The 21098-nt window shown below is 33.5% G+C and overlaps 4 protein-coding genes across 10 annotated transcripts; 2 read left to right on the top strand and 2 right to left on the bottom strand.

Moving 5' to 3' along the window:
* Nucleotides 1-2: 2 nt before the first annotated feature.
* Nucleotides 3-2507, bottom strand: LOC126865277 (WD repeat-containing protein 46). Of its 2 annotated transcripts, XM_050617658.1 has the most exons (7): nucleotides 2335-2507; nucleotides 1545-2233; nucleotides 1159-1475; nucleotides 1025-1083; nucleotides 759-955; nucleotides 572-685; nucleotides 3-517 (listed from the first exon to the last, which is right to left on the bottom strand). In XM_050617658.1, the coding sequence occupies exons 1-7, from the start codon at nucleotides 2345-2347 to the stop codon at nucleotides 395-397; spliced, it is 1512 nt and encodes a 503-aa protein (XP_050473615.1). In that variant the 5' UTR covers nucleotides 2348-2507; the 3' UTR covers nucleotides 3-394. The 2 variants fall into 2 exon arrangements, with proteins under 2 accessions (XP_050473615.1, XP_050473614.1); XM_050617657.1 differs by having other exon boundaries at nucleotides 759-1083; nucleotides 2335-2506.
* Nucleotides 2508-2927: 420 nt separating this feature from the next.
* Nucleotides 2928-8670, top strand: LOC126865262 (nuclear pore complex protein Nup214). The gene is made up of 5 exons (XM_050617603.1): nucleotides 2928-3094; nucleotides 3298-3588; nucleotides 3680-8000; nucleotides 8122-8308; nucleotides 8403-8670. Exons 1-5 carry the CDS (start codon nucleotides 3062-3064, stop codon nucleotides 8428-8430), a joined length of 4860 nt encoding a protein of 1619 aa, XP_050473560.1. The 5' UTR covers nucleotides 2928-3061; the 3' UTR covers nucleotides 8431-8670.
* Nucleotides 8514-12164, bottom strand: LOC126865266 (integrator complex subunit 4). Its single transcript, XM_050617619.1, has 8 exons — nucleotides 12005-12164; nucleotides 11837-11915; nucleotides 11354-11769; nucleotides 10959-11285; nucleotides 10610-10874; nucleotides 10083-10545; nucleotides 9518-10001; nucleotides 8514-9430 (listed from the first exon to the last, which is right to left on the bottom strand). Exons 2-8 carry the CDS (start codon nucleotides 11885-11887, stop codon nucleotides 8689-8691), a joined length of 2748 nt encoding a protein of 915 aa, XP_050473576.1. The 5' UTR covers nucleotides 11888-11915; nucleotides 12005-12164; the 3' UTR covers nucleotides 8514-8688.
* A 66-nt stretch (nucleotides 12165-12230) lies between these two features.
* On the top strand, nucleotides 12231-21057 carry LOC126865265 (PDZ domain-containing protein 8). Of its 6 annotated transcripts, XR_007689473.1 has the most exons (10): nucleotides 12232-13423; nucleotides 13500-13692; nucleotides 13767-14029; nucleotides 14112-15189; nucleotides 15280-15542; nucleotides 15625-15828; nucleotides 16690-16839; nucleotides 17293-17341; nucleotides 17427-17609; nucleotides 17688-17833. XR_007689473.1 is itself a non-coding variant. In XM_050617614.1 (9 exons), exons 1-9 carry the CDS (start codon nucleotides 13031-13033, stop codon nucleotides 17898-17900), a joined length of 2940 nt encoding a protein of 979 aa, XP_050473571.1. In that variant the 5' UTR covers nucleotides 12234-13030; the 3' UTR covers nucleotides 17901-21057. The 6 variants fall into 6 exon arrangements, 5 of the variants coding, with proteins under 5 accessions (XP_050473573.1, XP_050473572.1, XP_050473571.1 ...); XM_050617614.1 differs by lacking the exon at nucleotides 17293-17341 and having other exon boundaries at nucleotides 12234-13423; nucleotides 17688-21057; XM_050617616.1 differs by lacking the exon at nucleotides 17688-17833 and having other exon boundaries at nucleotides 12231-13423; nucleotides 17293-17602.
* Nucleotides 21058-21098: the final 41 nt, after the last annotated feature.

Here is a 21098-nt window from a genome sequence, read left to right as displayed (position 1 = left end):
AATCATGAGAAATAAATTATACTCTTTATGTATAACAATCTATACATACACATAAATTCAGTACCAATTAATTAAGAAAGTTTACTTCTTTTTAACAAGATCTTACTTAGATTATACGACAGGTTGTTCGAAAAGTGCCTTTCTTTCGCAAACTTGTTTTTTACAGCAGTGCACCTCCATACAAACGTGAAACCAAGTCTGTGAAATGTCGCGGTGTCAACAGAACAAAATGAACCGTATGTAATTCGACAAAATAATATAAAACAAAAAACGTTGTGCGTCTATTATTTCCCCATAAAACGAAAGAAACTTTTTGGACAACCTAATATTTAAAAAATTACAGAAAGATATAAAATAGAAATGCATTTTTTCTAATAGCTTGAACAACGTTGTACTATTTATTTGTTCTTCTATTAGGTTTTGGTAAAAATCTATTTAGTATTCCATAATCTTTCTGAGGTCCTGCTTTCTTGATATCTGGTCGCATGTCTGCTTGGCGAAGTACATCGATAGTTTCCTGAAAGACATAATTCCTAGCATTCTAATATACATATACAAAAAAATCACTTACCTTTCGACTCAATTCTTTTAGAATTTTCTTAGTCTTAATCACTTTAGCTGTTCCTCCTTTTCCTTTAGCTTTCGTTCTACGAGGTTTGAAATCTATATTCTTTGGTTTGAGATACTATAAAAATATATAAATAATTATTTATATGATTACTAAGAAATTTAAATAATTTAACTCTTTAAATACTCACCAAGAGTTTCTTTTCAGCTTCTACTTTATCTTTAAGAGTGGATACATCTACTTCTGTTATAGCAAGTGGTTCCAAACATATTAGTTCTGGTTGAATCTTGTCCAATAGTGCTTTTACTTCAGCTTCACGTCTCTGAGTTTTAGTTTGGAAAGGATTACATTCAAGAGCATCAAAGTTAGGTTCTCCACTTCCAGGTACTAGAAGCGAAGATACATTTTTCACTGTACCAACACCTAAAACGTCTTCATATGGACAAAATTGCATACTTGTCACTGACGACTTGGTTCTGTGACGTAAATAGGGTTTCATTCCATCACCCGATAATCTATAAAAACGACAAGCTATAAAAATGTATATATCATTCTTATTATCATATAGACATAAATTATCGCATATTTACTGATGAACTTCAACAACATTTCCCATTGCCATTGCTATTTGGCCAGTCTGACTATAAGATAAATGGTAAATAGGAGAGCGTACGCGATAATTATGCACGGGACCTGCTAACTGTCTGATGTCCCATATTTTTATAAATCTGTTCGGACAACTAGTTGCCATGTAAGTTCCATAAGGATGAATTGCACAGGCAGATATTCCTTGAGTATGGCACAACATTTTTGCCAAAGGATCCTTACTGTTTGGAGACCACATAGAAACCACTCCTTTTGAATCACCCACACAAAGCACAGCATTAGCAGGATTTTGTGCCATTACCTAAAAAATAAGCAATTATAATATCACATAGTATCCCTACAGAAAAGTGTCAAATATACTCAAGCTTACTGCAATCTTTCCTAATTTGCTATTAAAAGATGTTACAAATTTGCCTATAGAAACATCCAACCATGACAAGTAACCTTCATTAGATCCAGCGGCAAGCAAAAAATGATAAGGTAAAAATTCTAATTTATTAACTCTGTGCAATTTTTTCAAACAATGGATTTCAATTCCTTGGTTGTCATATATAAACACCCATTCTTTTTGCGCCACAGCAAACATTGTTTCTATATGAAGCCATGATACATCATATACCGATTCCATTACATTTATTTCACAGGCTAAACTTTTTGTGACCCAATCTAAAGCCGCTACATGGCCTCTCCTCCCACCTAGTACTAAGTGTCTACCATTTCTTGTATATCTTATGCAATATGGGCCAAACTCTAAATCTAATGTAAAATGCTTAGCTGCAGAAGTTATATCCACATTGTCTGCAATTTGCTTTTGTTTATATTGCACTGTTACTTCCCCAGGATCAGCCTCTAAGCAACCATAATCTTCTGTCAAAAATAATTCAGTGCGCGCAGTATTCTTTACTGCATTACTAAAAGTATTCTCTTTTTTTTTTAATTTCTGTCTTATTACTTTATTTTTTATATTAGTTGATGTCGCCCTTAAATCGATTCCTTCGCCTTTATCATGTTTCGCTAACTTTTCTTTATTAAGTGGTACTCGTCCACGATATTTCTTTCCTATAAATATTATCAAACAGTTAGCCTTTAAACGTACGCATGTGAAATAAAATTATAGTAGTGAATAGAAAAACGCATATATGAAATATAAACTTAAGTACTTATAGGTTCCATCTCGTTTTCGAAACTAAAACAATAACAATTATTACTTTAAATGTGGAAACTCAAATGTTCCACTTGATTTTAATTCTAACCAAACTACACGCGAACATCACAAGCCACGGTCATGTACAACCGCGTCCCTACTTCTAGCATCTTTGGTAATCATGCGAGGCGCCATATTTATTTGAAGTTTAAATCAAAGTTTACGGAAGAAACAGTATATTCTTATTCTTAGGTGCTTTTAAAAGATGACCGTTATCCTAGATAAATTTTAGAATTTTACGTAATTGGATTAAGTATAACTATTGTATTAAATGCAGGAAGTATTAGGAAATAAAAAAAATAAATTTTTAATAATAATTATTTTTTATAATAATCAATATCTAAAATTACACTACTATTTCGTAGAGAAGAAAATATACAATTTCAGAAAAAATACTAAAGATCATTAATCAAAAAGATATTGAAATTATAATAATATTTAATGCTAAATTTTGTTAGTTTGTTTAATTTAAATATTCCCAAACTTGTGTTTTGATGCCGCTAGAGGAGCTAAGAGATTCTTCTATGAAAAACACCGAATGTGTACAATCTTAATCTACGTAATCAACGTTTGTGCAACTATTGTTGCTTTCGTTTACTTTAAATTTAATCTTGTCAAGAATCCGAAGAAATTTAATTCCTATCGGATTAATTTTTATGAAGACTGTTATAAAATAATTAAACATGAAAGCTGCGTCTGATCCAAAGGACATCCAGGTATTATATGTTATTTCCTAGAAACGCAATTGTCAATATTTGCAATATACATGCAGCCTATAACCTTACCAAAATATATTTTTAAATCAAATATTTATGACATACTATTTTGTTATATTCAAGTATAAGGAAATATATGTATATACATTTCTTTCTTATTATATTTGTATGATATTTATTTTATTAATGCAATTATTTTTCAGGAATTTCAATTTAAACAGTCAAACACTTCCCAAATTTTAGATGCATTCACATCCATACCAACTGCATGCAGTTTATTGGCTGCAGATAAAAGGAGAGGATTGTTATATGCAGGACAAAATAATAAAATAATTATATTGAAACCAGGAGAAGACAGTAACCCAGAATGGAAAATAGAATTTAATGTGCCTCTAGTTGTGTCTAAACTAACACTTAATTGTGATTGTACCTATCTAGCCGTGGCACATGGACCTATGGTTTTAATTTATGATGCAGAGGCACTTACAAAAAATGTACGTTTAATCTATTTTATACAAAATTTCTTTCTTTTGAATTATTACTGAGTAACTCGAAGCATATTGTAATCATATTTCTTTTTCTCAGAGTTTGCAATTACTACATAAAGTTAAAATTTCTACATTAAGCGGAGATATACTTGTGTATGATTTACGATGGAATCCGGCCGTACCAAGGATGTTGTGTACAGTAGCTAGTGACTATACAATTGGTAGTTTTAAAATAAAAGAAAAGAAAAAGGCTACAACCGAACTGGACACTTTCGAATTAAAAGAAAAATTGAACAATGAACATATAAATGCCTTATGTGCAGCATGGAGCCCTAAAGGAAAACAAATTGTTGTGGGTTGTAAAAATGGTAGTATAGTACAACTTAAACCTGATTTGAAGATAGCAAGAACAATTCCTGGCCCCAATCCATACATTGGTGAAGTTATTAGTATTTTATGGGTTAGCAATTATCAATTTTGTGCTGCTTATTTGGGTAATGAACAGGGAATTAATGTTCTTGTAATTGATGCCCCTAAAGGCGAAACAAATGCTGTTTTTACTTATTATGAAGATATTACGTATGCAATAACAGATTCAGAAGAAGGAACAATTCCTCGTTATTACTTTGATCATGTACCAGAATGGGGCTTAATTATTGCTGCTAGTAGCAATAGCAGTGAAATAGCTATATTAGGATCTACAGATAAAGGTGTTACTTGGAATCAGTGGCAATTGGTAGATAGTGGCAGAGCTGAATTACCATTGATTCACACCACAGAAAGCTATCCAGTAGGTTTAGCTATTGATAAATCTCCAGTTAGAAAATTACCATGGGGGGCAGATTCCACTTTGCCCCATCCAGTTCCTATACTTCATATTCTTGCAACATCTGGACAATTATGCAGCTTTCATATGGTGAATCTAAGTCCCAAATGTACTTCTATTAATTCTCCACCTACAGAAATTATTGCAATACCCCCGCAAACACAGTCAAACATTAGTCCTGAAAAATCTCTTATTATGAATGGTGCTGCAACTAGTACACCACTAGTTAAGCAACCAGAAAATACTCTTGAACGTTCAAAACCTCTTTCTGCAGGAAATATTCTGAATAAATTTATTCAGAAATCTAGTTTTACATTACCTCCAACTGAGAAACCACAGCAAGAGCAGAAACCTGAACAAATCAGTATGGGGATGAAATTGGAAACAACTAGAGAAATTCAACCTCAAGAAATTGCAAAACCGGATATTAAATTAACGTCAATTAGAGAAACAATTATGCAAGAGTCTGTGGAACCAAAACCATTTGTAGATGATGATGCTAAAGATAATCATGCATATATAGAAGAACATAATTTGTTTGAGAAAGAATTACGTAAAAGATTAGAACCACAAACGTTAGAGTATGATACAGAAGAAGAACGTCAAAAACTTGTAGACACATCTATTGTGATAGATCAGTTTTTACGGGAATTGAAAGAAACAACAAATAGTTTATCTAGCGACATAGCATATTTGAAAGCGCTATTATTACAATCATTTGCTTGGGTTGAAGAAACAAAATCAAAAAATGCAGCAACTAACGATTTTGCCACTAGAAATTGTGGAGATAACAATAAAATGTCTGATCTACAAAAACTTTATTATTACACTCAAACGCAGTTAACTCAAGCTAGTAAAATTTTAGACTTAGAATGGTCAAATCATAAATCTCGAGAAACGTCACGAATGAAAATACCTCATTTAGAGTTTTTATATCAGAATCTTATATTACATAGTAAAATTATACAAGAAGAAAAAAGCAGAATGGAACATCTTAAAAAGCGATGGAAATTAATTACTCGTAATAATAATATTTTTGGATTAAATCATTCATTATCTAATTTAACTATCGCATCATCAAAATATTCAACCATTCTTCCAAGAAATACAGGAATCATAGAAGCGCGATGCAAGGCAATTGCTTCTAAAACTTTGAATTTTACTCAAGAAAAACAAATTAAATTAAGAGAACATTTATCTGCTTCTACTCCAAGGATTATAAGACCTGTTAGTTCTTCAAATATTCAAGATCGTTTGGAAGAAACGTTGTCCTCTTTAACCTCTCCAAATACTACCAGCATTAATATAAAAAATAAGGTTGATCAATCTGTTTCCAAACAAAATACAATTACTAAACAGCAGAATACATATATTGATCCTTTAGATTCTATGGCTAGCATTGTAGCAGGAATTGGTACAAGCGAATGCACAAGTGAATCTAACAATGTGTCAATACAAAACAAAATACAAAGCAAACAACCTAGCTTTGGCATTACTTTTCCTATATCTGGAAATAAACCTGTACAAGCAGAGAAAATATCTAGTATACCAACAACTACTGGAGTACCTCAAAGTACTAAAGCAAAACAAGATACTATTACATTAAATCAGATGCAATTACATGTTCCTGCTCATACTTCGTCTAACTTAATAAAAGCTTTTCCTAAGGTTGATACTACTACATTTGATACATCAGTGCAAAAGTTAGAAGAAACAGCAGCACAAAATCCAGCTATCCAATCAATGTGGTTGCATGCTATTAAAACAGAAAATAACTTGTTTAATGGTAGTTCATTAAAAGATGCATTACCACCAGAGACTTCGTTAGAAAAGATACAAACTACTCCAAATACTGGAGTGACATTACCAATGACAACAGCAGTAAAAACCAAAGCAGTATCTACATTTAGTTTTGCTACTCCAATTACCATCCCTGCACCAATAAAGAGTACTACACAGAGTACATTTGTTGTATCACAAACAACGAATGCACAAACAATTTCTTTTGCTTCAAAATCATCAAACGTTATTACTCCATTTAATTTAAAAATGACATCACCAGCGACAAAATCTCAAACACAAGATGTATTAAGTTTAACAGGGTCATTTATAGGACTTCAGACATCTAATCAAGCACCTAGTATATCTACTAATAATAGTCCTAGTACCGATGGAAAATATAACTGCAAAGCTACGTTTGGAAGATCTGACGTTAATCAAATTCTCTCACCTAATGAAAGTCAAATTTCTGCACAACACAATTCTGTTACAATTGTAGAAGTACCTCATACTGAAGCAACAACTTCTAGCCTTCCAACAAGTGCTGTACAAGATTTACTTGCATCTTCTGCTACACCTTTGTTCAACATTCTGAACAATACATCGAATGTTTCTGTATTTGAAGAAATGTCAAATTCTACTCCAACTACTTCATCCATGCCACTATTTGGTGGTTTCTTCACAACATCAAGTACAACAGCAAATACGACAACAACTTCTGCTACCATCTCTCCTTTTCAAAGTACTTTATCAAGACCTTTCGAGAAAGGTCCCATTATGTTACCTACAGCAAGCTCCGCCAATGCTACTACTACTAGTACTACTAGTACTACTACTAGTACTACCACTACTACTACTGCTGCTACTGCTACTACTGCTACTACTGCTACTACTACTGCTACTACTTCTACTACTACTGCTAGTACAGCTACAACTACTACTACTGCTATTACCACTACTACTGTTAGTACTGCTACTACTAGTACTCCTACAACTACTATTGCTGCTGCTGCTGCTGCTGCTGCTGTTGCTGCTGCTGTTGCTGCTGCTGCTGCTGCTACTACTGCTACCACTATTATTACAGCAACAACAACAACAACAACTACTACTATTATAACTGCTACTACTACTGCTACATTACCTACACTTACATTCGGAACTGTTGCAACAAGTACAGTTGCTCCAGTTTTTGGTAAACCTTCCCTTACAATGAACTCTCAGTTTCCAAGTACGCCAGTAGTTCCTCCAACAGATGATACGTTTGGAAAACCAACTACTGCTACACCTCTTTTTAAGCCTTTTGAAAATGCTCAGAGCACATTTATGTTTGGCAAAACGACTAAAGTTTTAACGAACGTTTCGATCTTCAGCGGAACTAATACTAATTCGATCTTTGGTGGAAACACTCAAGTATCCTCATCAGGTTCTATTTTCGGAGGAAATACTTCCTCGATAAATACGTTCGGAACACCTCAAACGTTCGTCTTTGATAATAATGCCCAGAAATCTGACTCAATATTTGGTTCCACATCAAACACGGGCTCTACATCCTTTTTTGGTGGTGCAACAAACAATGTCACTCCAGCGTTATCTTCAGCAGGATCTCCATCTGTATTTGGCGGTACCGCAGCTAATACGTCGCCAATGGGTGTAGAACAGCTTGTATTAGGTGCACAACCTAATGCCTTTGGGCAAACACCTTCATTTAATGCTAAACCAATATTTGGATCAGCACCAACGTTTGGAGCACCAAAACCAGTCTTCGGCACCGGTTTTGCGACAACAGCATTTGGAGTCAATACTAGTCCTCCAGGTAAATAATATATTATAAAATATATTATATATATAAAATAATATAAACATTACACTTTTCTATACTTCGTATCTTTTTTAAGTTATGAATAAAATTTAATTACTAATAATATATAAAACAGCATTTGGAAATCCACCTACTATGGGAGGAAGTCCTGCTCCAATTGATAACAACATGCCAAAAGTGTTTGGAAATGTAAATGGTGGTAGTAGCACATTTGAAACTCTAGCGAGTCAGTCAGGTGGGCTTAGTTTCAGTAGCTTAGCACAAAAAACCACAGATGTACCAAAATCTCCAGTATTTACTAGGTAAGTTAAAAATTAAATTCTTATTTTTTTTACATTTTTTTATAACTGTTTAGATTCATAAAGTAAAAAGTGTTTAATGTACTTTTTGTTATAGCGGAAGCTCTTTTTCCACTTGGCGGTAGTCAACAAATATCTAAATTAAATAAATTATCCATAATGACACATTATTTTTATTAAAACAAGATAGACTTCTCGTGATCCTTCAGTCTGTTTAAATCGTGTATTTATGATTACTTTTTATAAAAAAGAAAAAAAGATCAAACATAGTAGTATTAAAATATTGTTGACATCTGTGTTATACATAAGTTGATATGATTCAATATATTTTGAATTTATATACAATAAAAGATTTTATAAAACGACGCTGTATAAAGATACATTTAGATACCTCGCTTTATAGGTTTTGGTGCAATTGATACTTTAGTTGGTTTGCAAAGATCTATTACACATGGATCATCAAGGGGGGAATGCATACATACAGCTGAAGATGGCACAAGTAGTGCAAGAGATATTTCTACGTTACAAGCTTCCATCCAAACTTGATGGGACAGTAGAACTATAGTTTTTAATCTGTAATCATTTTGTTCTACATTCTGTAGTCGCAGATCCGACTGACGCGGTAATAGTAATTGTACTTGTTGATCAGGATGCCTCAATTTAATGCGTAACATTCTAGGATCTCGTAAATTCAGTATTTTTGCTGTCAATGGGATTCCTAATAGAAGTCCTCCAGTAAACTTCAGTGCTGCATCTGCATCACCTCTGGGTTCTTCGATAATTGCTCTACAGAACCGAGTAAATACTGATGGTCTTGGAAGACGCTCTTCCCCTTGTGACGCTGGTGTTAATAATAATGGTAAAAGCATTCGTGTTAAAGATCCTGGCTTTACATCAGCTAAAGTTGGAATTTGAAGTACCAGAGCTCTAGAGAAAGATGGTAATTTTGTCGGATCTTGAGATAGAATATCGGCTTCAGATAAAAAGTGACGCGCGAGTGGAAGAGCACTCCTTCCTGTCATGCTTCTTGTAACTCGAATTAATTCTACTGCCAATGCCTTCAACCACACATCATTGGCTAATATAATTTCGTTTTCATCTAATCCACTAAATAGTCTTTGTAATCTGTAACATTCATATAAATTATCTATGAGTAAATATTCATATATGTATGTATATATGTTACAAAAACAAACATGCTGCTTAATATACTTTTGAGTATTCTGAAGAAGAACCGAAACATTAGTAGTTGTATTCGGCAAGGGGCTTGTAGATACCGAATTCGTTGATAATATTGAAAATTCTTTTAATACAGATTTCAAAAGTAGTAAACTTCTTATGTATAAAGCAGTAAAACGTGCAGCTCCTTCCATACGATAATCCATTTTTGCTAAACGATCGAGATCGACAGCTGCAGCTTCTAAGAGCTGAGTGTGCACTCTACCTCCAGGCCTTGCATTTTCTACACCTGTAACTACTTTTTCTAGAAATTCTTTTCCACGTCTAGCTTCTTCGTCAATTTTATCTTCTTTCCCAAAATTTGATCCACTTGTTATGGTTGGTCGCAATCGAGGAACTAAATGCGGCATAGTATCGCGTAAATAATGATAATGTTTAGATGCATGCTCTGTAAAAAGAGCATGCATGCTTGGACAATGAAGTGCAGCATTGAATATTAGGACTAACACGCTTGCATCTATTATTTATAGTTAAGGATAATAAAAATAAGATTGCTAGTATAATTTATATTTTGTAAAGGGAATCGTTAGAAGGATACAAGAAGGTTCGTCGACATCTGGCTCCGGTGTATCGAAAAACGGATGACGTCCAAGAAGTTGTGGTACTAAGGGTAATGTTAAATATGGATGCGTGGCCCCTAATGCTGCCAAACAATTTCTAATACTTTCTTTGTCTTGTGGATAACGACTTAAGTTATCGAGTAGACGGTTTACACACATATGGAGGCAATTTCTTGTAGCAAGCCGACTAGCAGCCAAAGTAGCATGTAAACCTTCTCGTACTTCGCCCGAGAAGTCTTCTAATGCTCCTAAAATTGTTTCTAATTGATCTTCACGAAGCGTTACACTCGCAGACATTTTTCTTAATGATTCAATAGCTCTTAATCGAACATCTTGAATTTCATCATTAAACATATCAACCATAAAATCCAATGAAATTTTGGCTATATTTGGTTGCTCTAAAGATAAGGTACAAAGGGCTTCAACCGCTGCCGTTCTCACCTGAATGTATTTATTTTAATTGCTCAGAATATAAATTAAATAATAAACAAGTAAATAATATTACCTCCAGAAATTCGTCTTCCAAACCATGAATAAATGCACCACATGATCCGCTCTTTTCTTCTACTTCTGGTCTATCTGCTTCTACAACTTTTTGTTTTTTATCCAATGCTTGTTCTATGTATCTTTGTGAGACACCTTTCATTGTTCCTAGAAGAGACATTGCTAAAGCTCTAACTCTTGGTGATAAGTCACCCATAAGGCTACAAATTTGGGAAAATGCACAATCCACCATACGTATATCTTCTCCATCTGTTCCCATAATAATACTATAAAACAGATGATATAAACAGATAATATAGCTGACAATAAATATTGATAACAGATTGAAATAGATATTAAATGTTGCTTACTTTTCGGGGTATTCTCTGCCTAAAAGCCATATTAATTTAAGAACAGTTCTACGAACTATTTCATAATCATCTCTGAGTGCAGTACAAGCTTCTCCAAAAAAGCTTGCAGGTAATCTGCAACCTCTATAAGAATGAAGTTCAGCCATCGTCTCAAATGCTTGTGCACGTACCCTTGGATCTTGAGAATGTGCATAGTTGCTAACAAGTGATAAAGTATCATCTGTAGTATTTGCAGTCAAATATCTACCAATAATAGAAAGACAACGTGTCTGTACACCATGCCAGGTATCAGGCAAATGCTCACGGGCAATTTTCAATACAAGAATCCTAAAATTTAATGAATTATTTTTCTTCTTTAATGTTAAAAAAAAAAATTTCAAATATGTATATGATACCTATGATAATCTCCCAACTTCAATAATGTTGCCAATCCTTGGCTTTTTACCCTATGTGATTCTTCGTTTTTTAAAAGTTCGGCAGTTTCATTAACAATTTTTGTCTTTTCTACAGAATCATTTGTTACATCTCCTAATTCTGCAAATATCCAAAGAATTTTGGCACGAACTGCTGCTTCTGTTTCTATAGCAAATCTTTCTGACAACCTCTTTACTACAGAAGGAACATCTTCTGGAGAAATATATGCAATCGTATCAGATATACGAACAAGAAGCTGTAATGCATCATTACCACATTTACATTTCTCAAGGCACTCAATGTAAGCTAATGCTGAACTTCCTTCTATCCCATTTTTACTACCTGAACTAGATGTAAGGTGTAATGTTTTTAATCTCTTTGGTGGCTCATTTATAACCTATAAACAAGTTTAATTAAATAAAATATCGAATATAAATTTGTTTGAAACAAATCATTTAATTTACCTGACTCTGGTTAAATTCTGCCAACACCCTTTTCTTCATTAAAGCTGCCATTCTTTAATATTATAATATTCTTTAATAACTATAGAGATTAATCATATATTTTTTATTATTTTATATTAAGTAAGAAATAAAAATTAGTAACTTTTCATTTTTAAAGCTTATAATAACCTTTATTTGTTGTTAGTAACATTTACAACACTATAAGTTACATATATAATTCAAGCTTAAAAAATGTGTTTTTCTGTAGTCTGCAGACAAATTTATACAGATATGCTCTCAGCTGATTACGTGTTGATTATGCTATTCAATTTATATTTATACATGTATGCCATGTTCTTCTTAACATATATAACTTATTTTACTAAATATTGATTTATAAAGTACTTTATCATATTTTTTATGCTCTTTTATTTTCCACTTTGTTGCGGAAATATTAGTTATTATCATAAATTTTTGTTTCTTGATAAACATAATAACGATAGTAATAGAAGTATCTTTATAATTTTCATTATTACGTATATCAAATAAACCTAAAAATATTGTAATAATGATATTTATAATCGATTCATTTATTTTAATATGGGATTCAAAGAATATAAACAATATTTCTATTTATCATGCTTCAGATAAACAATCGACGAATCTGTCAAATTGACAAGTTTATTTGGCATTAACATGGCTGCCGAGATCAATAGGAAACTGTCATGATACATTTTGTCCATGCTCATTGGTGTTATTAGATTTTCTAATATGTATTGTACGGATATTTTTTTATGAACATGAATATTTTTTAAATCGTTAGAAAGGTTATTCATATTTTTCTGAAAATGTCATAATCTTGATTTATAATGGTAGGTGAAAGTGTTCTGAATATTTGCCGATCCGTGAAACGAGGGTGATTCATAACAATGTAATACAGCTTTACAAAAACGATATTTTGTTTATGATCGATTAAAGATCGTAGATATTATAGGAGTTCCTAATATTTAGTATGAACGTAGACAATGTACTTATTTTAGAAATATTACTTAAAAAAATTTAAGATATAATATTTTTACATGATTGTTGTTTCATACTTGTCTCATAAGAGAGTAATTGTTTCTACAATTTGTGTGAATATTTTTCGCTCTTAGTAGTGAAGACATTGGTATTACTCAAGGAAATCATTGAGTTTCCAATAGATGATATATTAATATGGACATTTTTGAATATATTTGCATATCTGTGATTACATTTGTGTGTGGTATAATATGTACACTTGTGCTGGAATTTTATTTATTCAAAAAATACTTGGAGCAAGCACCTTTGGAAAGTACACCAAGAAAATTAAAACACCATGGCAAGGCTCAGTTACCTAAGGAGTTACTTGACAAAATTCAAGATGAAAAAACAAGTTCCATAAGCATATCACGCCAGGGTATGTGCCAAGGCAATGAAAACTTGGCAATAAATTTAACATTGCAATTTTTGTTTAATGAACTTAGAAATGCTGAGAGAGTACGCCTTTGGTTGTATAGAAAGTTAAATAATGAGTTCAAAGAATTATTAACTCAATCTACCACTGGCAAATTGCTAGACAGTGTACAGGTAAAGTATATACTTAGAAGTATTATTTAATATTTGCACTAAAGTTACATCAATAATAATTTATATATATTTTCAGTTAAGAGACTTGAATCTGGGTTCACAATTTCCCACAATAAAAGGTTTAGAAGTTGCAGATTCAAAAATAGATGCTGATACAGGTTTATTGGAGACATTGGATTTATCTTTAGATTTACATTATTCTGGAAATTTTCAATTATCGATAGATGTTAAAATGCTACTGGGAAAGACTGCATATATGGCTTTACAAGGTAAGAAATTATTTTCTCTAAATATTATTTTTGTATAAATTCTAGTAGAATATAGTTAGCAACATCTTTTTTAGTGAAACGTATCAGTGGCAGAGCTAGGTTGCAGTTTACACGTGTTCCATATACTCACTGGTCCTTAAGTTTTTATTCAGATCCTATACTTGAATTGGAAGTACAATCCCAATTTCAAGGTCGTCAATTACAGCCACAGATCATTTCTTTGATCACAGGACAAATTCGTAGAGCTGTGCGTAGGAAGCATACATTACCTCGCTATAAAATGCGTTACAAACCATTTTTCCGTAGACTAAACGACGAAGCAGTAGATTTATCCGAAGTAAAATATATATTTTTATTTAAAAAGTCATAAAAGTATTGAAAAAGAATATATTTAACAAATATTTAAAACTCTTATTTAGGTTGCCAATATACAATTGACACCAGGTTATTTGGAGGTATCACTGGTGGAAGTGACTAGATTAAATCTTGGACCTAATATACTTAATGCAGACGATAGATCACAAGTTGAAGTATATTGTACAATAAGCATAGATTCAACACCTTGGGTATATCTGACTCAATATACTGGAGTTCCTTATATGGTGTTGGACTTAATTATTAGTAAAGTTGGTTCTCAGCAACTTGGCGTAGTGTTTAAGCAAGAATTTGTGCCAGAAGTAGGTCATGTATGTGTGTTAGTCGAGACTATAATAGTTGGAAGTCCTGCTGCAATCGCTGAGATGAGAAAAGGGGATATTTTAATAGCAGTAGATGGCAAAAAGGTGTCTAACATGAATCAAGTAGCTAAATTTGTAAAAAGTGCGGTGCAGAGGCGTTTTATCATAAGGGTTGAAAGAAAATATTCTAAAGCAGATTCGGACAAACAAGCTAGCATGAAATTGGATAGTGAAAGGATATCAGCAGAAAGAGGAGTTGATAAGAAAACATTAAAAACTGATTTTATATTTAATAAGGGAGATACGCCCAGTGCCGAAGACAGCAAGATCAAATTTGAAAGCCAAATAAAATTTTCGGATTTAAAGGATTGTGAAAATGAAATTTCTGACAAATTGGAAATGAGTAGTAGACTATTTAGAAGGAGAAAAAGCAGCGCACATACCGATGATACTACTCAGACACCAGACGCTACCCCCTCCAGAAAGATTTCAACTACTTCGAATCAATCGATAATATCGAGTAGCTCTCAATTTTACTTTAATGACGATAACTATGTAACAAATATATCAGACTTATACTATACTACTAAAGAAAAAGAATATGCATCTTTAATCACTTTCGAAGAAACTAGGTCTTTTCAAATTGATTCAGAACTCCAGTACTTAAATATAGGAGTATGGGGTCGTGTAAGAGGAGGAGAAATTCAAGCAAAGTTATTAGGATATATTAATGTCCCTATGAAATTAATTCTGGCACAATGTTATACATCCTCCACTGGTCATTATCTTAAATGCTATGCTTTATTACCACCAGATAGTGGTGTGTAGTATTCTTATTAAATATGTATAATTGTTAATATCATATTTATTTGTATCTATTTTTTACTAATTTTATATACTGTTCTGAAAGCTTCTTTGGCGACGGTACATCCAAAACTACAAGGATATTCAGGATTCGACCCAACACTTTGTTATGGTGATATTTTATTATCTTATTTATGGGAGTCTAGTTACCCGAATCGTCATATAACTGGTGATTCAGGGAAAAAGGAAAGTACAGAAGCTGTCAAAACACAACCACCTTTGAGCGAAGAAATTTCTGAGAAAAAGCTGCACGATTTTATTAGAACTCATTTTCATAGAGCAACACACTGCGACTTTTGTACAAAGAAGGTCTATGTTCTCACACTTATTTGGTTCTTTATGTGTACGTTTTAAAGTAAATAATACAATTACATATATCTTCGTTATATAGATTTGGCTGAAGGACGCAGTGCAGTGCAGAGATTGTGGTATGGTGTGTCATAAGAAATGTGAAGTTCGTTGTCAAGCATCAGGAACATGCGGAGCCGAAAGTATAACAACAATGGCATTGGAAGCAGACGAAATAGAATCTACTACTGTTATTGGGGAATCAGGTCCAGAGATTTCTCTAACCAGTTGTGAAGATAATGTACAGGTACTCAAGACGTAATAAAAGTATTTATTACACAAAAATGGCATTGTCAACTTGTTGACTTTTAAATTTACACAACATTTTAAAACAGCAATAAATGCTGTAGTTGACAATTCCATAAAATAAATATAAATTCTTATTCGTTTTTTCATTGTGATTTAATATGACACTTAGTGATTTTAAGACTATTTACAACTTAAAGTTAGATCTCTGAATTGAAATTTATCGAATATGTAATATATATGAATATATAATTTATATTTTTATTAAAAAAAATTGTACATTAATTTTGAAAGATAAAATTTTATTATGCAATTGTCGTTACAGTGGAATTTTACAAAAGAAATATAAAATTACGATCACTATGCATATCTACGCTTTACTAGTTATATTTGACTGTACAGTATGTAATGCTGTAATCAAGGAATTGCAGTTTCTGGGCAATTAATGTGTATTTGAAATATTTAGAGTATTCTTGGTATTTTGTACATAGGGAAACAACTGTTAAGTGTGATTCACCTTATTGTTGGTAATAAAATTGGTCATCTGCATAATAGGGAGGTGAAGGTTTTTTGTAGGTTTGCACCTTGACCTTGCTTCTAATGTTGAGTATTTGTGAATTTTGTAAGTGAATAGATCATTTGTTTTATTATTGTCTAGTAAACCTTACACACAAAATAATCAAGAATGAGGTAGAGGGCGCGATTGCGTGATGTATCGTTTCTCCTTGTTCTCTTTGTTTTTTAATAGTTTATCGGTGTTGTCGATTGAATAAGTAAAATTATTAATATTGATATTAAATGAAATTATAATAGAAATTAAATTTGGTATTAAAAATTTGAAATCCGTTGATCGATTAATCAGGGTGCAACTATGATGGCCATGAAGGCTAGTATAGCTAATACTCTATTGGGCCTGAAGAAGGCTGGAAGTACCAGTTGCTTGGCCCCACCGGCTTCCGGTACTGGTCTGGCATCTAGAAGTCTTCCCCCAAGTCCCTGTGCATCCCGCAAGGTAGAATTTAATAACACAAATTTGTTCAGTTGGAACAGAGAAGGATCTCAGATTGATATTCCTTGCATTAAATATCAATAGCAATTTTAATTATATCAAATATAATTTTGGGCCTTCTCTGCTCTATTTCTGTTCTTTGTTCTATTTTTTGTACCAGCAATTGTAAGGGGCAGAAAACACGCTTATGACTAACAATAAGATATTGACTGTCATTTTGAAGCTTCAATTATATTTGATTCGCTTGTCGTTCATTGTACGTGCGATGTCTTTGGAACTTTGTACCAGCTTTCTATTTTTTCCTTCCTATCGCAAATAGTCACACTATTCTTTATTGCTCATGGCACTAACTGTTATTTGGAGAGAACAGACACGCAGATGCACATCGAGATCGCCATGCTTATTATATAAGATATTGTTGTATTGATACTATATAACTAATACAATCTCTCATAGAGTGATAAACGATGCTTTCTTTACACCTTTACTATCATATACAATCGAGGTAGGTGCATCTATTCTTTAGGGTCAAGATCTAAAAATGATTCTAAAATTGCCGACGAATCTGATCGAATTATTGAAACGTTTAGAATTCATTGGTTGGTGGCTTGGGCATAAGTCCCGATCTCTTGGAGGGTGCTGAACCTAGCGTGGCAGCTCCTCTAGTAGCTGGCGATTTGGACGATGGTCTTATGTCTAGAGCTAAAGATACCGGCAAGTTTCTGTACAAACATTTGGAGCCACTAGAACGCGTTGAAAAAATCAATGTCATGGTAAAAATAACATTGAACTTTTATTAACAAAGCATATATATGCATTAATCGTATATTTAATGTTAACATTTAACGTAGATGGGGAAGCTGAAAACTGCGCTCGACGCGGAAACTGCCTCAAGATTGGAATTATCACAAAGCGGAGAAATGGACAGTATTAAATTAATTGCACAAAGCGATTTACGAGTGCAAGCACTTAGTGTCTTACTATTGCATTATTGCGCTGGATTGCAACACGCGCAAGAAGCATTAGACCGATCTCAAAGAAACAGAGAGTCCCAACAAGCTTAACTTCAATGAGAAAATGCCAACAAAACTATCGATATACATTCCAATACCGCGTACATTCTATTTCACTTCACTGTCTGTTTAATACAGAAATCGTCGATAACTTTGGTCGATTATAAATATCCGTTCAGGTATCTGTATCATATATATACGTACTTACAATTGTACGTATTATATGGTTGCTTTGAAATTTCTCTATAAATCGTTCAGCGACATTCATGTTAATAGGCCTCTAGATAATACTCGTAAATTTTACCGTGATACCTTCATAGTTTACCAGAGAACACCAAATATTAAGACTTGTATTTACAGATTCTATGTATACTCGTAGAGAACAGAGTACAACGTATACCAGCTGTGTTTACGCATAGAGTATTTTCGGCGGTGTAGGTAAATAGTTGTGTTATAGAATGATTAGGATAACAAAAACGGGAAAATAGTGTCTTGAGTTTAAGTGTAAGGTAGTGAGTAATTAGATATTTAATTACAGTATTCGATAGTTTTGCGGAACAGATATTATTCTCTTTCATATCGATATAACGATTGACCTTCGATTATGAGATTTAAATAATTCAGAATAGATTTTATTTCTTACTGAATCGTATTTTACTTATCTGTAAGCCGGCTGCAACGAAATACATTAATTGCGACTGATTTAAAAAATATCAACGTTAGTATTATCTACATACGAGTATGAATGAAATACACGATACGGTAGAATTCCATCCATAGATAACACGAATAGATAACATCGAGGTATTGATATATACATATATTTCATGGCTTTAACAAGATATTACGATCTATTGTTAGTATGTAAAATAAATATAAGAAAATCAATATAGATTATTGAACGAGTGTTCAGTGATAATTTGTACTCGTATTATTTAAGACTAATATCAAGATTAACGAAAACCGTTTCTTGAGCGATTATTCTCTTGAAACACGCTGTTCCAAGCGATGATTTAAGTATCGAAAATGTTTCGTTCGTCCAACGAGAAATATATGCGAATAAATGCGAAATCGGGTAGACGTCCGTTTATATCTATCGGTGACGATGATCTTTCCGTTTAAACTACGTGGAAGATCCGAATTCTTGGTAAATATGAAAATACTCGAAAAACGGAGACGCAGTAACTTGCGAGCGCACAAAGAGTCAACGTCAGAGCCAAAGATTTTATAGGGCCAATGTTCGCGGTCAAACAGAGACGTTTTGCGAAGATTTTCCGCAGATTATAATCGCGGGAGGCCAGATTGCATCGTAAAAGCAAGGAAGAAGATAGCTTGTAGTATAAAATTTTCAACAATTCGGATGTCATTTTGTTTTTCACTTGATCGTGAATCAACGAACGCCCGCGGTCAACCCTATTGTATTCCCCGTGCGATACTTTTCATTTGCACACGGGCGTACGACTTCCCAAGATTCAGAAAAATTTACTGCGCGAATTATTCGTGGAACATGATGTTTCTTTCCGACACGTGTTGGCAGATCACAGTTGGCGTAAAATCAGAACTCGGCAGTCTTGACCGGATGTAAAATTACGCGTCGTTTTAAAAACGTAAAGTCATCGAATTCACAAAGAGAATGTATGTATGTACGCGTATCGAGCAAATGTTTTACGTTCATTATTACGAATTAAAAGGTCGATCAAGGATCCTTCTTTAAACATGAAATGGGTCTGTTGGAGACTGAAAAACCGCGAACATCTTCCTTGTCGATATATGAAAATGTACCATTTACATATATATATATATATATAGAAAGAGAGAGAAGAGGAAGAAATCATTTGGGGGGCAGAGAGAAAAAGAGGGTATACACGTGCATGGACCGCGTGCATCGATCTCAGCACGATACAGCGTAGCTTATATCTCGCGCACGTTCATGCGAGAGTCAATACGAATACGACGACTGAAAAGTCATGGGGGATTTTGGCCCGCGAATCTATTCTCGTCCATGAAATGCACGCGCAGTATCCTCTGGCCACGTGCCAAACATACCGAAGAATCGTATAAACATTTTATCCCTGTTGGGCACTGGACTCTGCAATGAATGAAGAGAAAAGATCTGCATGGAAAAGTAAAGACGCGATTGATTTTTCTTAAGTACCTCTCCGCGCTAGTTCACCATTAAATCAGGGATAATCGGAGATTCAAATCTACTATTTTTTTTTTCTTTCCATAGTTTGGTGAGAATATTCGATACGATTGGTAACGGATGAGTCATAAAGATTTTCTTTTCCAGAATACCGCGTGATCGAACGAACGAGAGATTCTTTCGGGAGAAAGGCGTAGAAATACGTTGTTTAATGCGGTGAAACGAATACGCTTTTCGATCTCGCGACCTCAGCCAAAACACGCGCATTCGATGTTTTCTTTTGTCTGAAAAGATGCCCTGGCAGTATCACTTATTCCAGATGCTCCTTCTAGCTGTTTATTATCACGATGAAACGACGACGCACGTGCCCGTATGCAATCTTTTTTGTAAACCGTCACTTAACGGAAGATTAATTGTATTTTATATTTTCGAATATTTCTCGATGAAATGTTCGATATCCTTTCCCATAGATCGTCAACTCTTGTCCAAGATAACGAACATATATTTAGCAAGTCTGTCGATCGATTTTCTTTTTATAGTCTGTTCCAAAGAAATACGTCGAGAAATTTTCCGAATGGTAACGCGTGTTCGTTTCCATTGTCGTGCGAAACGGGTACGTGCCATTTTTATATCGCGTTGTTTGCGAAGAGATACATACGAAGAAAAATGAAACAGAATGGTTACTGGAAAAGTTCGCCACCGATGAACGGACGGGCAATAATGAACGTCCGCAATGGCGCAGTAGGCATCGTGCCGAACGGATGGTTCGTCGTATTTTCGACCTTGGATTTAGACGATGTTTCGAATGAAGATTTTGCGAACAGGAATGGAAAGGTGAACGGAAAGAGCGGAACAAAGCTTTCGTCACGAAAAAAGGAGCGGAAGCGTATGAAATTCGTGTGCGTTGAACATTTTTCATTTTGAACCTTGTTCGCTTCCTCGTCCTTACCGCGTGAGCTACGCCGCTAATTGCACATTTATGTAACGACGCGATTCGATATACATATATATATATATATATATATATATATATATATATATATATATATATATATATATATATATATGAATGTATATTGAATGTATTTCATATATATATATATATA

Source organism: Bombus huntii, chromosome 4 (assembly GCF_024542735.1).
Source record: "Bombus huntii isolate Logan2020A chromosome 4, iyBomHunt1.1, whole genome shotgun sequence".
NCBI lineage: Eukaryota > Metazoa > Arthropoda > Insecta > Hymenoptera > Apidae > Bombus > Bombus huntii.
Note: the sequence above shows the minus strand (reverse complement) of the source record. Positions and strands in the feature narration are given on the sequence as shown.